Source organism: Pectinophora gossypiella, chromosome 4 (genome assembly GCF_024362695.1).
Source record: "Pectinophora gossypiella chromosome 4, ilPecGoss1.1, whole genome shotgun sequence".
In the NCBI taxonomy this organism is placed as follows: Eukaryota; Metazoa; Arthropoda; class Insecta; order Lepidoptera; family Gelechiidae; genus Pectinophora; species Pectinophora gossypiella.
In genome coordinates, this window is record NC_065407.1 from 11625473 (window position 1) to 11641049 (window position 15577).

The 15577-nt window shown below is 36.5% G+C and overlaps 4 protein-coding genes across 9 annotated transcripts in view; 3 read left to right on the plus strand and 1 right to left on the minus strand.

Annotated features, from left to right (window-relative positions):
* Window positions 1–558: 558 nt before the first annotated feature.
* Window positions 559–15577, plus strand: part of LOC126366071 (TWiK family of potassium channels protein 7-like) — a 31557-nt gene continuing 16538 nt past the window's right edge. The window contains exons 1-6 of one of the 6 annotated variants that reach the window (XM_050008986.1): window positions 565–805; window positions 3208–3279; window positions 3366–3640; window positions 11477–11650; window positions 12306–12429; window positions 12776–12934. In XM_050008986.1, coding sequence (XP_049864943.1) covers window positions 3488–3640; window positions 11477–11650; window positions 12306–12429; window positions 12776–12934 — 610 coding nt within the window. In that variant the 5' untranslated portion in view covers window positions 565–805; window positions 3208–3279; window positions 3366–3487. Of the gene's footprint in view, window positions 806–971; window positions 1097–3207; window positions 3280–3365; window positions 3641–11476; window positions 11651–12305; window positions 12430–12775; window positions 12935–15577 lie in introns of those variants that run through there. The other 5 variants (XM_050008985.1, XM_050008983.1, XM_050008987.1 and 2 more) reach the window with 5 other exon arrangements.
* LOC126366096 (cAMP-dependent protein kinase catalytic subunit alpha-like) lies at window positions 4061–5100 on the minus strand. Its single transcript, XM_050009030.1, has one exon. It carries the CDS (start codon window positions 4976–4978, stop codon window positions 4061–4063), a length of 918 nt encoding a protein of 305 aa, XP_049864987.1. The 5' UTR covers window positions 4979–5100.
* On the plus strand, window positions 6198–7250 carry LOC126366074 (cAMP-dependent protein kinase catalytic subunit 1-like). Its single transcript, XM_050008992.1, has one exon. It carries the CDS (start codon window positions 6198–6200, stop codon window positions 7248–7250), a length of 1053 nt encoding a protein of 350 aa, XP_049864949.1.
* On the plus strand, window positions 8240–9663 carry LOC126366072 (cAMP-dependent protein kinase catalytic subunit alpha-like). The gene is made up of 2 exons (XM_050008990.1): window positions 8240–8896; window positions 9050–9663. The coding sequence occupies exons 1-2, from the start codon at window positions 8530–8532 to the stop codon at window positions 9610–9612; spliced, it is 930 nt and encodes a 309-aa protein (XP_049864947.1). The 5' UTR covers window positions 8240–8529; the 3' UTR covers window positions 9613–9663.

Consider the following 15577-nt stretch of genomic DNA (forward strand, 5'->3'; position numbering starts at 1 on the left):
TTTAATCAAAGGAAACGATCAGGCGCGTGCGTGTACTTAATAGCACTCTTTTAGACGTAGGTCTTTACTAGCCTTTGATTTAGAGATATTTTTGTTCAGGGTATCCCCTTCACTATTTTATATTTTAAAGAATTTCTTTAACGTCAGCTGATAGTCTGATCAATTAAGTCGACATTTAAGTAATGAAATTTATAAAAATAGTAGGAATATAGAAAAGGAAATAAGTATGTCCTATGTATTTTTGGGCTAATCTCGAGAACCAGAGAAAGGATCTGCATGTTTTTTTATATATGTATTATGATCTGCAATACTCCAAGAGGTTATAAATAGGTTAAAAATTGTACTCAGGGAAAACCGAATCGAGTAAGTGAGGCACTTCACAGCTTTTCATTTCACCATTTTACTTTCTGTAGGTAAAACCTAGAAAACGCACTCAACTTTACTCCTTTGTGAGTAGTTTTACATAAGAAGCTTGGCTTTCACCAAGTTACTATAAAGCGGGTAAAAGCTGTCTTGTGAGTAGCAATTTGCTCGGCTTTGAAAGCGCGCGGCGAGCAATGCTGAAATCTTTTCAGTCGATCTCGGACCTCCGTACGGCATGGTCGTCCGACGCCGCGTGCCCACCCGCCCATCGAACGAAACTTCGTAACTTTGTTTCATGTCCGTAAATCCGCGGTTATTGGAATTATAAATGAGTTTCTTCTCGTCTTGAACTGTGAATACTGAATTATCCTGTTGATTGCGATGTTGATCGTGTTCAGTCTTCCGAGTTTATAGTTATCTGGCAGATTACTGATGAGTTTAGGTAAAAGTTTATAGTCTACTTTTTGAAATCATACAACAGTTCTGTTTGCTGGCCTACAAAAACTTTTTTTTAACATCAAAATTGCTAAATTATCTATTGAATTTGGTTATCTTCGTAAGGCTCCCCCAATTTTTTATATGTAATCATCTCTCTGACTTACATATATACATTATCTATACATAAACTCACGAGTATTTCCCACCGGAGTATGGAATTCCATTTGCATCAATCCTGACAAACTTCTCTTGCTTCTTCTACATTCATCAATCGTTTCACACATGCAGGCATGCCGTAAGTACTAGCATACCAAACCTTTTCTAAGGACATACCCAATTTCATCTACCTGACTTAATTGATCTTATTCAATTTGTCAAAAGGTGATACGAACGTCAAGAACGGAGTCGAAAAAGGGATTAAATGGATACCGCCCAAACGTCTAGCCTAAATCCAGATCCTAAACATCGTTCAGCGTTCCTTGTTTGCTTATGTAACTCTACGCCATTGCAGACACCATATTTATTTTGATCAATTTCATTCAACAACATTAATTTTGATTGAGTACTTTGTACCTAGATATATTGCATATTGCTTATAGGGTAACAGTTGTAGTACTTCGTATCAACAGTGGCTGGAAGTTGTATTTGATTACTTGTGACTCTGCCTACCCCATTTGGGATTACGGCCGTGAGTTTATGTATACTTTTCATATAATATTTTGTCATGATAGGTATAAACCTATTTTGGTATGGAAAAGAAAGTAGGAATTGCCCATTATTGCATATTTCAATTTTCATTGTGTTGTTGTCTGTAAGTACTTAAAGTGTTTTAAATATCGAACCCAACACTGCACTATTTTCTTAATTATTTTTAAAATATCCAGAATATAATTAGGCTTCATTGGATTGGCCAAAAGCGCCAGCATAGTAAAATACTGCAAAGTTTATAATTGGCTGCGGCAAAACTCTAAAAATTCTGTATTACCTAAGTATTTTATGATTAAAGAATTGTGTTTTAAAATGTCAATTCTGTATCTGTAATATTAAAGTAAAAAGGAAAATGGTGAGGTAAAACAGTAGATATAGTGACTTTAAATATTAGATATCCCTTTCCGTAACCCTTGGTTTCATGTAACTAATGACTTGGTTAGTAACAAGAGTACAAAACTCGGAACTCCGGTTTATACTTTCTTCTTCAGTGAAGAAAGGCGGTATAGGCAATGTTTACACCAAAGACGTTTAATCCAGAGTGAACCCGGTTAATATTACGAAACGGAAAGAAAATACACTATCTATTGTAGTGTATTTAATGTACTTTGGCAATTTCTAGGTCATATATTTCATGGACTTACAATTAAAAACTACATCTTAGGGGATTTAATCATGCCTCAAGCTCTATATTAACCCTGTCACCTGGGTTGATGAGGTCAGTCATTGATCTCACAGCTCATAGGAGAGATGAAGCTTTATCTTCATATTTTTGTTCAATCTTAGTGGAGTCAATGAAGGGTTTCACTTGTAACTTGCCAGGGACAGATCCGATTTTGATGATTTTTTCTTTTGTAGGTGTAGTTTTTTATATCATTTAAAATAAAACAATCTGACCCGTCCCTGGCAAATTAGAAGTTAGTTAGGAAGCTCCGGCTTTATTGACTCCACTATTTTTGTTGGTTTATCGATGGTTTTATTTTTATTAGTAAAATATTTTTTTCACACCGAATTTTAGCTTCTCGTATAGTATATTTCAAATTTTGCCAAGTTGTAATTATAATAGTACAACCACAACATGGATAAAATCAATCAACAAATTTATTTGCTGTTGATTGAACCATAAGCCATCAAATCCATGAGTAACAATAGTCTTCTGTTAATAGACAGATCATCATCATCAATTTAAGAGCCACGCTCTTGTCGGTGCAGCATTTTCCATGCTACTTTTTTTAGGGAAAAATAGTATATTAACTACACATTTATTTATTTATACTTTAGCAAATGGTATCTGAAGTGTTGTATGCAATGAAATCAGCCATCAGTTCACTTTTTAACACGGCTTTTTATTTCTGAAATCTTTTTATATCTAGACCGGCTGGAAAGTACGTGGAGTTTGATATATCTGTTGTTGATAGCGATGTATCGTGGCGTTGAGCAGCTATCGGTCAGATGTCAGCTTGTCGCCACTGTTGGTAGTGATCGAATACTGGCTTATCGCCTATCATAACTTCATCATGTTCGTTGGCTTAGTCAACTTCGATGATAACCTGTATAGAACTTTGTGAATATTATGTTTCCGTTCTTCGGATGCATAGAATAGATAATGTAGCAAGCAAGCAGCAAGTATATACTTAGCTATTATTGGGAGTAAAGACTTTTAAAGTGATTCTTGATGCATATGCCATGTTAAACCAGGTGATAGTAAGTAGCAACTAGCAACAGAAAATCAAACATAATATGAAGTTAACTTATTTGTTACCTAAGTAGGTAGGTATAGCAAATGTATAATAAGATCGCCTTTCGTACAAACATAATTTTACTTACCGTTACTTACTTTACTACTTGTCTTTCAGCGAAAAAGTAAATAAAATCGGACAATAATGAAGTAGTTTAACAGGTTTAACATATCAAAGACAATAAAAGAGACAGTGTAAAATGTGGTTTTACATGAAAGTGGAAAGGACCGCGTGACAAGATGTGCAAGAACGTGAAGACGGTGACATGGGAGTCAGAGGCGCTGATGGGCACCCCTAAGGAGTCGCGCTGGGCCCAGCTGTGCCCTAGGGCTGCGCTGTCGCACGTCGGGTTGTTCGTCGCTCTCATGCTGTACACAGGTGGCGGTGGATTGGTAAGTTTATCTAATTCTATTGTAGCACCTACCTGATTATATTGAGCTACCTGTACCCAAAATCATGAAAATAATAAACATAACATATTGCATAAGAACCAACCGTATATTTAAATTAAGAGGGAATTTATGTCCAATAATTAGAAAACAAAAACTTAAATAAAACCCTTATTATTAGAAATAAACTTTAACTATATATTTTAAGGAGAATAACATCGCTGAACTTAATTAGTATATGTTGTATTTTACTGAAAACCAACCACGAAATAATTAATCAATGTTATTTTCCGGGTAGAAATTAAGTACCAATAATTCTTAAAAAATAAACTTAATATTACATAACTTAATGTCATTATATCCTTACTTTTGGTAGGCAAATAACGAATTACCCATATATTCATAGTAAATGCATATTTTTTGTTAAAAATCTGTGAATTCTTCTTCATACAAGCAGACCGGGCTTTCTTTAACTTTTTCGTCGTCAAACACGTCAAAGTTGGCCGTGTCTCCGGCAGAGCGTACTTTGGGGGTGAAAGGCGGATGTACTCGACTGTTCAGAAGACTATCCCAGTCGATCTCTTTAAACCACTTGTGATTTTTAAAGTCCAAAATTCCATCTTTAAGGTTTCCATACCGTCTCGTCACGTCTACTTGCAAAATATGACCGACCAAGTCCTTAAGTTCATTGGAAAAGTGTCCAGGGCACCTGTATTTTCCGGCCACAATTTTTTCGTAAATTCTCATCGGATCTGAGGCAAAAAATGGAGGATGACCAGCGCTCATTTCAAAAAGCAGCACACCCATAGACCACCAGTCAACTGACATTCCGTAACCTTTGCTGAGTATGATCTCAGGGGCTAGATACTCCGGGGTGCCGCACAAAGTCCAAGTTCTACCCCGAATTAGTTTGCAGAATCCAAAGTCAGTTATTTTTATATAACCAGTTCTATCTATAAGAATATTCTCTGGCTTCAAGTCTCGGTATACTAATTCACAAGCATGCAGATATTCTAGTGCTAAAATAACTTGTGCTCCATAGAATTTGGCAGAGCTTTCTTCGAACTTTCCCATTTTGCGCAAGTGAGAGAACATTTCACCCCCTACGATGAATGGTAATACGTAGTACAAGTAAACATTGTCTTTAAAAAAATATTTCATGTACACAACAAAGGGGAAATTGAGACCACAGAGGATTTTCTTTTCATAGTAACTGTGTTCAATTTGCTTCAGTTTGACAATCTTTTCCTTCTCCAGCATCTTCATTGCGTAATATTTCCCGGTGTCAGCATGTTTCACAAGGTACACGATGCCGAAGGCGCCGGTCCCCAGAACTCTCATACGCTCGAAGTCTTGCAGCTTGGCGTTACTTTCAGATTTCTCGTTCCAGATTTCAATAAAGTCTTGGCGCAACTTCTTCAAGTATTGCGAATATTGGTCTTGCTTCTGCGGGGAGTAACCGCCTTCATCCGCCATGTTACCATGCAAAGTTCTCAAATCACTTAATGAAATATATTTTTGTAATTGAAATGTAAATTAACTAAATTTTCAGTGCTCCAGCAGCTTTAGGACAACAAGATATATAATATGTGATTTGTAAAAGTATGACTTTTCATTTGAATCTTTTTTTTGATATTGAATACTGTTGAATACAAAGAGAATATAAATCCCTACGTTTTAGTTTTTTTACGAATAATAGAAAAAAATATCTACACCACTTATTTTTGAAATATCAGACCAAATAGTTTGGAATACCTCACCTTTCATTATTATCACAGACATTTAGTCAACATTTAGTACTAAGAAGCAGCAGACCAAACGTAATTATATCACACACACATGGATATGTTGTAACAATTGTTGCATCCTCACGATACAGGCTGTAACATAATTATGTTCTTTTCTCCCCCCATATTGCATCCGACAATAACATTTTTATTTAATAATTTAAGTTGTATTATTTAACATTTCTTTCCCTGTTTTATTGTAAAGTATGCAGCTCGGACATTGTAGCTCTCATCAAAAAATATCGACCTTGAGTTCAGTCCATGCTGATGCTATGTCCTGATGTATCTGTATGACGTCTTTGCTGCATGTCTTTTGCCATGATAAGTCCATAATGTATGTTAAGTTTGCTCCTCCTAACCGTATAGTATTAAATGTCTGTGCATATTATACATCAATGCAAGGATGATACAAGTACTAATAGAGGTCAATGTGCAATATATAAAAATATCAGAATGAATTAAAAATCTTCGGTAGGTACTACGTTCTCCTTGCTTAGTTGAGGTCAAATATATAAGGAAAAAAAAATAATTGTATGTAAGTAAATAAGTATGCAATAGAATCTGAAATATTGCGCCTCGTTGGTAAGCGTTGTTTACCTACGTTTGACATTATGATTAGACATAGGGATGACATCAATGTCACAGTTGTCATTTATAACTTGATTTACACGGTAATCGAGATAATGACTATCTAAACAATGATTTTTATACTTTTATTTATATTTCTCAGGTGATTTTATTGTTTGATCACACTTTTTAAATGGGATATTTGAATGGCTAAGAATTCTAACTACACTCAGCAGAATCATCAAGATCACACACGATACTTGGATATGCTAAAAGCAGAATTTCAACAAAAATACAATTGTCCACCAACTTTTGAGAAAAAAGTTGAAGACTACGATCAAATTAAAGGCATTGGGAGCGGAGCCTACGGAGAGGTATTCTTAGTAAGAGATAAAGCGGCGTTCACTTACCACGCTATGAAAGCAGTTGAGAAAGCCGTTGTCGTAGAAAGGAAACACGTTAAACATCTGTTGTTAGAAAAGAAAATTCTTCAGTGTATCCAATTTCCATTCGTTATTACGTTAGATGCAGCCTTTAAAGACAACGTTTACTTATATTTTATATTACCTTTTGTTGCTGGAGGGGAGATGTTTACCTACATACAGAAATATGGAAGTTTTTCAGATTCACTGTCGAAATTTTATGCATCGCAAATATGTTTAGCCTTAGAATATTTGCATCACTGTGAGGTTATTCATAGAGATCTTAAACCAGAAAATATTTTAATAGATAACAAAGGCTATATAAAGTTGGTTGATTACGGTTTTTGTAAGGTAGTAAAAAAGAAAACATGGACATTATGTGGCACTCCCGAGTATTTGGCACCAGAGATCATACTTTCCAAAGGTTATTCGTTTCCTGTGGACTGGTGGGCTTTCGGAGTCTTGATTTACGAAATGCTCGCTGGAACACCCCCATTTTTTGCTTCGGATCCAAATAAATTATATGAAAAGATTTTGTCTGGTCATTATAAATGTCCTGATGGGATTGATAACGATTGTAAGAATCTTATACGAAGTTTATTGCAAGTGGAACCAGCGAAACGGTTAGGCACACGAAAGACTGGCGATTACGACATCAAAAGTCACGCGTGGTTCAATGACGTGCCGTGGCAGGTGATCCTGCACCAGCGGGCCGAGCCCCCCATGAAGCCCGTGGTTCCCTCCCCGGGCGACACGAGCAACTTCCCGGAGGTGGATCAAATTAAGCTAAAAAGAGCTTCGACATGCCTCTATGAGAGCGAGTTTCTTGAATTTTGAATTTATTTTTATTATACTTTTACTTTTAGTATAATTTTATGATTTAAGTCATTGAACACATTAATTGCACCGCGTTTCTGTGCCTAACTTGTAAAGAGGGATAAACTTTATGTTGTATAATGTTTGTTTTCCTTTTTTGTTGCAATAAACGATGATTGTAATAAGTGAATATCGTAAAGTGTACCTAATAAAAGTTTATTTTAATTTATTGTGCTTATGAATCTTAATACAATTATTATTGGGTGAATTTACGCCCCAAGTTTCGGTAACGCAACTACGTTTTTGAGCAGTAATTATATACTGCGCATTATAATTACCTGTTTATAGTTTGTGTCATATTGTCTGTGAGGTCCTTATATATTTACAGCCAACACTTCAACAGCGTAAAGACAACCAATTAAGTAACGTCAATGTTTTCACATTTAACTCAGGCTTAATGCCAGAAATACAAATAAGAAAGCTACAAAACACTATTTTTGTGCTAAAGTGAAATTCACTTAGTAAATTGTTTCATTTCACAACATTAGTCTAAGAACCAGCGGTTGCCAGACCTTCGTCATTTTTTAAAAGCTACTTTGTGTGTGCATTGTTCCCAATTCAGGCAATTTTAGTATGACACCAAAAAATTCTACAACGTATACCAAAGTGAGATTTTAAAATCTAAATAGGTTAATAGTAATAGTAATAGTAATAACATAGCAATGGTTATAGAGTTTTGGTGTCATAGTTAAAAATGTTCAGAGGCATCACCCGATAGTCTCAATTTTTTTCCCGCTGGGTGACTTTTTCACAAATTGTCGTACCTGTTAACTGCCAACACGATAATTTAAATTTCATGCTAAGTAGCTATTGCTCATCTTTGCTGCCTAGGTTGGGGACTATGCGCAGATAATGCTTCACCCAAGTTTCAGCTTTTATAAAATAACTAAGGTCTGGCGACCGCGGAGTTGAAAATGCCATGAATGGCTTCAAGAAGGGTAGGGTGTTTTTGCTCGATTGGTCGGGGGCAGTGCCGTGCCCCCAGATTATATTGTGAAAACTGCAATGAAAACTATTTATAAGAGCAAGAATGTGAATTGGTTGTATGGCCTATGTTTCGTTGCCTGTTTTGTACCGACAAAATAAACAAAAAAAAAACTTTTCTGCACGGATTGTCACGAAAATGACAGACTCAACACAACAGACGTTTTATTTTAATGTTTACTTATTACTATTTTAATGTGCCATTTTTTTATGTATATGATATATTTTAGCGATATGGATTTGATGGAATTTGATTATGACACTTGAAAGTGGAGACGATCATCACAATCGGAAGAAATATAGCCACCAAGCACAACAAACTCATAAGCGCCTGTTAGACTCTTATAAATTCGAATTCTATGAAAAGTATTCTAATGAAGAAGCTTTTAGCACTAGGAAGCAAGTCACAGATTACGATAGAATAAAAACGGTAGGGTTGGGCGCATTCGCTGCCGTGTTTCTAGTTCGGGATAAAGATACGCTGCAGGTGCACGCCATGAAAGCAGTGGACAAGGGAGAAGTTGTGAAAAAAAAGGCCGTTAAACATTTACATAATGAAAAGAAAATACTACAATGTGTCAATTTTCCATTTGTAATGAATTGTGACTCTGTTTGCAAAGATAATGTTTACTTATATTTTATATTACCGTTTATACCAGGCGGGGAGCTTTACACTTTAATAAAAAAATTCGGAGGCTTCTCTGAATATCTGGCACAGTTTTATGCAGCCCAGGTGGTTCTGGGGCTAGAATACCTCCATCACTGTTGTATCATACACAGAGACATCAAACCTGAAAATATATTTATTGATAAAAACGGGTATGTAAAAATCGGTGACTACGGTTTCGCCAAAGTGATCAAGAGCAGGACGTGGACTTTATGCGGGACGCCGCAATATTTGGCTCCGGAGATAATCATGTCGAAAGGATACTCTTATTCTGTGGACTGGTGGTCGTTCGGAGTACTCATCTTCGAGATGGTCTCTGGTTACGCTCCGTTTTGTCACCACGAGCCTGCAAAGCTTTATGATAAGATTTTATTAGGTCGTTTTAAGGCACCTGATACTATGTCCGGTATATGCAAGCAGTTGGTAAAGCGCTTGCTGAATGTGGATCCAACCAAACGGTATGGGTCCTTAAAGTCGGGCGTATATGATATCAAAAGCCATGAATGGTTCGGAGACATCGACTGGGGTAGCATATTTCATCAGAAAATTGAAGCTCCACACGTACCAATAGTGAAAGACCTCGGGGTGGGAGAAGGATTCACTGAACGCGGTGACGTCATGCTTAAAACCTCCCCAGTTTGTGAATATGAAGAGGAATTTAGAAATTTCTAAAGTGTTCATAGAAAATATGTATAATGAGTAATTGTAATTGTATACTTTGAATCAAAGAATGGACGTATATTATTATTAACATTCTTTCAACTTTGTAGTTTCATAAGCAATAAAACATAGATATTTAATTTAACATTATTTTGGGACCATAGAGCAACACGGGCTGTTACCTATATTACAACTGCGGTAAAAGAAGATAAATATTATTTTGTAAATATGTTGTGTTACTTTTATTGTTACACGTATAACGAATAATGCATCGGAATATTTCTAATCTTTTTCCGAAAGTCGTCTTCTATCGCTATGTATAATAAACCACTATTATAACCTGAAACTTAACCTTACATTCTAGTGGGTTATTAAACATCCCTATGCAATGCTTATACATCTATTGTAACGTTAGCCTATGATGTCCTTTTGCTCGGTTTGCCACCATAAGTATTGATTTTTAGGTACCTAAAAATTCTAGTAAAAATCTCATGTCTTCCAAACAGAATTCTTTCAAAATACTATAAATATCTTTACGATTAGTTGGGTACTTAAATGTTTTATGACAGTCCATAACTATTCTTTAATAATAAGAACACGAAACATTAGCAAGGTTATAAAGTAATTTACATTACATGCAGTGAAGAGAAAATGTTAGATCTTCCATGTTTTGGAAAATGCGCGATGTGAGCAGTCTTCTTGATGTCGCTGGTGTATTGTACTTATTTACTGTAGTATAATAGTACAGAAATTAAAATGCTTGGTGTGGTGAAACTTGTTCATAATGTTGAGAATATTTGGAAAAGTTACAGAAAAAAGTTGTCGAGAAAAGACGCGTTAGTGTTTATATATTCTTTGGGCACGTGCAGAAATATGATATGTTTGACATTCGTTCAATAATGAACCAACGCAGGAAAAAAAGAAATATATAAGTACTTACAAAAAAAATATTTATAAACATAACAAAATACGCGTGGGCATGAAACTACGTACCTATACATATAAAGTTTTACAATAAGTGCATGAGCTTAGATAAAAATGACCGTGTGATAAAACGTATAGAATAGGTTCTGGATAATCCGGAAGAGCAGGAGAAGAAAGAGTCAGTGAAACAGTGGTTGTGGATGTCGGTTGAGATGCAAGCACATCTGCTCAACGGTAGGTGCAGGACGGTGTGTACGGTCACGAGCACTAATATGTTTACACTTTGGTACCATGTCACATTAACTTTTTTGACAAATTGAACTGTAAGTCTCACTAAATGTCAAATATGTTAGTGCGACAGAGTGCTAAAGTGGGTACATTATATTGCTCATGGCTGTACGTACAGCAGGCGCTTGCACGACTGAAACTGAATCGCGGCAAGCATCGGAAGATATAAAAGCAGACTTAACCTAAACTGAAAAAACCTAAAATGATATTTTATATAGCATCACGCTTGTAGGCAGAGTTGAATAGTAAGTAATATTAAATTTATTCCTCGCCAGCTATGTTTAACTCCCATGTAATATGGGGCGAGATTAACCGGGCGCAAATCCTGGAAAACACGTCATTATCAATTATTTATCTACTCATAAAGTCGAATTTAGCTCGGTTTTGAGCCCAAACCGGGATTCGAACGCTACGATTAAGTCACGCGTTCTCCGAACAGGGCTATCACGGAGTTATGATAATGTTAATAAAGTTATACTTAATTATTCAATGTTTTCAGAAAGTGTTCGCCTCTTCGATGCTCTTAGTCTGCGCTAACCCTTACGTTTACTCAGAAATTCGTACCTCATACAAACTCTCAAGCAACCAGTGTCTATAGTGTGTAACCTACTTACAACATTATTTCCCTCTTCTACGTGAATTCATGTTGGTTTATTCCATGCAGGTCTTCCAAGCGTTGGAGTACCCTGCAGAGTTGGCGAAGCAAGAGTTTCATCGAGATCGGCTCCTCACCGAGAGATGGAACCTTATCCGCTTCGTCTCCGAGCAAAACGCTAACATCACTGATGAACAAACATTGCAAAAATCACTCAGCGATCACTTAGCTGTTTATGAAAGGGTACGTAGTCTAAACTTTTTTCTTTTATAAGTACTTAAGTAGATATTATTTTCGCCGTCACCAACTCGTTAACTCGCAGTGGAACAGCGTGGTGGAGTATGATACATACACCATGATACATGCTCCGGTTGATTGAGGGGAGGCCTGTGTAGTAGTGGGACGCAAGTTCCTGTTAATGTTATGTTATGTTTGGTATTATTTTCTTAACAGTCAGTATGATAATTATGATCTTTAAAAATAGCTTGTATATTTTCGACGTCGGTTCGTTCCCGAGTATTGGACTTGCACCAATGGAATATTAAGTAATTTATCTTAACTGAAATGTTCACTGACATAGATGACTCAACCATTATAGACGGCGTTACGACTCCGCACCGATCACGTTCGTCTGAATGGAAGCTCGGTGAAATGTGGGAAATAAGTTCATCTTGCTATGTATGTACCTTTAAATGGCCCAATTATGAATATACTCATGAGCTTATGATGTTTATTTTCAACAATGTTGTCGTCTGGTGTCTTGTGGTTTTGCCAATGAATTACAAACGTGTTTTGTATCTGTACCTATCTGTCTGTCTATCTCTTATCTAGCCTTTTCGTGTATTGCAGCATTACTACAGATTTTGATTTGTTATCCTCTATCTTCTTTTTATGACAGGTCCTAGAACAGGCGTCTTCAAGTGGTCTCTCCTTAGAAATAGATTTGAACTTCCCAGCAGCCGAAGAGAAGTGGAGCATACTGCAAGCTGTGTTCTTCTCCTCGACAGTGCTCACCACTATAGGTGTGTAAGGCCATGTAAGCATACTTAGTGCATATTCCACTTGGTCGAAGACAAATCGTTTAGAAACGCATAGTCATGCATATTAATGACGAGTGTTTTAAGTTAAGTGTTAAGGATAGCTGAATAAAAGCAACATCAGCGTTTCAACGATTGAATTATAACTGCGGTTTTATATCTTACAGACATTCTTCCTATTTGCCTCAAATTTCAAGAAAATATACTGAGCGCTCTCCCAGTATTATTATAAATATTACCGCCGGCAATAATGAAAGTTTTTATATTTTTAGAACATCAAGAAAACGCAACAAGAAGTTATGTAAATATTTAACAATAATCTTGTTTTCAGGTTACGGGAACATCGTTCCGGAGACGTTTTGGGGCAGGTTGTTCTGCATCGCCTACGCCTTAGTTGGAATACCCTTAACGCTCACAGTCATAGCAGACCTGGGCAGGGTCTTCGCGACTGTCGTCTCTGTTATTGCCAAGCATTTGCCTGAAATGCCCAGTAAGTTTATATTTTGTGGATTACTTATATAAAATCTAATGACGTAAATAAAAGAAGAAAATGAATTACTGATTAAAAATTGTGATTATCAGTGTCAAGACCGAAGGCGTTAGAACAACATTTTAATGTTGTCATTTTTGAACACAGTTTACTTTTGTAATATAAGCAAGCACTAAGAAGACATGCTAAAATACCAGCCATTTAGATAAACAGGCTGCTCCGGGGAAAAGCTTGAATGTATTTCAGCAAGAAATTAGTCATGTTCATTTTCATAATAAATTACTCTACCAGCTCCTACGGCAAAGGTTTACGCAACGCGCGTAATATGCAGGTTTCGACTAAATTTGTGTACGACGTTCCTTTTATACTTAACTAGCTTTTGCCCGCGACTTCGTCCGCGTGGAATAGTGACTTCCGGCAGATTTTTGGTTTTTCCCACATAGTTCCCGTTCTTGCGGGATTTTCGGAATGGTCGAGTTTCCGCAGAATTTTCAGGATAAAACCTATGTTTTTTTTTCGAGTTCCAAACTATTTATATCTGTACAATTTTTTAAGTAAATTAAATTATTATAGAACTTCTGCATATACTACATTTTTTGTTTTATTGTCTTGTGGCAGAAGAATATATTGATTTTCGCCACAACCTGATCTTGATAAGGCGACGTATAACTGGCCGTGCGAAAAACAGTCTTGGCGTAAATCGATCCCCACGTGTTTGAATGTCTGCCCCTGTGATTTATTTATTGTGACTGCGAAGGATAATTTAATCGGAAATCGTATTCTTTTAAAATTGAAAGGTAAGTCGTTGGGTATCATTGGGATGCGGGGTATGAGGACTGTTTGACCAACTGCTGGACCAGTCAAAACTATTGCAACGATGACGTTATTGCGCAGAAATTTTACTTGAAGTCGGGTCCCGTTGCATAAATTTGGTGGTTTGAGATTTCTTAGTAAAATGATTGGGGCACCTATTTTTAAATTAAGAGAATGTGGGGGAAGGCCGCTTGGGTTCAAGGAATTGAGGAACTCCTGTGGGTAATTAACTACATCTTCTTGATCCATCACGGTATCAATGGATGTGTAGGTTACAATATCTCCTGGGAGTTTACTTAAAATTATATCATTTATTTCGTCAACGTTACTATTTCTTGCCGCCAATATTGCTCTTTGACACATCCATTGGTGGTCCTTGTTTTCTATTTGGCTGATGTCAGGGTATACCTTAGTTATTAATTCCTCGATGTTACCCACTTTTACTCCTAAATCGCAATCAATTTCAATTTTATTATTAGAATGAGGTATTTTCCCGCCTCCTACAGAAAGTAATTTTGACGGGAAAGTTATACTACCTCCCCCCAAATGTGCTCTCATATTTGTAGATAATTTTAAAATATTTACAAATTTCCATAATGGAGAACTTTTAAGGCAAGCCTTCACAATGTCTGCTCTGGTTCCCCTTACTATTACCGGTAAGGTTTGGCGAAAGTCCCCAGCAAACATAACCGTAATCCCACCCATGATTTTATCACAGTTTCTAATATCTCGGAGAGTTCTGTCTAGAGCTTCTACGTGAGCTCTATGTATCATGGTACATTCGTCCCAGATTATTAGACTGACGTCTTGTAAAACTTTTCTCAAAGGTCCACGGAAATTTTGTGACGCTAAACGCTGCGAACGTTCAACGCTTGATTCCCTTGCAAGGTTTTGTTCAGTAATTGCTCGTTGTGTAGCCAACCTGTGCATATTTTCATCCTCAGTTTCATTGCTGCGCAAAACTCGCAGCCGCTCTGCAGTAGCAGTCTGCCGAGAAAGCTGAGTTCTTTTTCTCGGCATTATAGTGATGAAGAAAGAACGTAGAAAATGAAAACTTAACTAAAGCGTAACTCGTAAAAAAAAGAAACGTAAGATTAATAATTAGGAACCTAATTGTTTTTATTTTTAACGATTATGTCAAAAGAAAATCCGTAAAATGAAAATAAGTTAACAAACTTTATACTTAAACTTAGCCCTAATCTAATGAGAATAAATAGGTAGACCACACCTATTTACAGGTTTTACCTAAAGCGAAAAAAAAAATAGAAACTAAATACGTTAAACTAAACCCTAATCTAATAAGAATAATTAAGTAGGCGATACCTATTTAGGTACCTACAGGTATTATGTACCACAAAAAAATATTAGAAACTGAATACTATTTTTAAAACAAACGATACTATACTTTTAAAAAACACATACTTATTAATTAATAATCTACATGAAAACAAAAAAGTGTTATTATTGTGTCACTAAATACTATCCTAAAACAAATAAAGTACCTACTATATAGAAAACAACCTCAAAATGAAACTGTGTTTAAAAAGTAATATTACGATGATAATTATATCGCATAAACAAATTAGCGCTGTATTCAACCGTTCAGTAGGGAGCCGACCGCGCGAGTGAGCCGCGCGGCATGGTATCTCGTAGAGCTGCACCCCCCTCCCGGCTTGCCCGCAAGCACCGCCTCTCTCCCGGCCAGCCACCAGCCGCCATTCGCATTTAGCCGATACGGCACACTGATCGCTTGTCCAACCGCACGCGCACGGAGACCTTAAATTTCTACGTCTACCGACACACTGCTGCCTGACGCAAAGAAGCTGGGGG

Coding starts and splice junctions, on each gene's coding strand:
- LOC126366096 (XM_050009030.1), bottom strand. CDS start 4,978: ATGAGAGTTCTGGGGACCGGCGCCTTCGGCATCGTGTACCTTGTGAAA.
- LOC126366074 (XM_050008992.1), top strand. CDS start 6,198: ATGGCTAAGAATTCTAACTACACTCAGCAGAATCATCAAGATCACACA.
- LOC126366072 (XM_050008990.1), top strand. CDS start 8,530: ATGACACTTGAAAGTGGAGACGATCATCACAATCGGAAGAAATATAGC. Junction 8,897..9,049: donor TGACTCTGTTTGCAAAGATA/ATGTTTACTTAT, acceptor GTTGTATCATAC/ACAGAGACATCAAACCTGAA.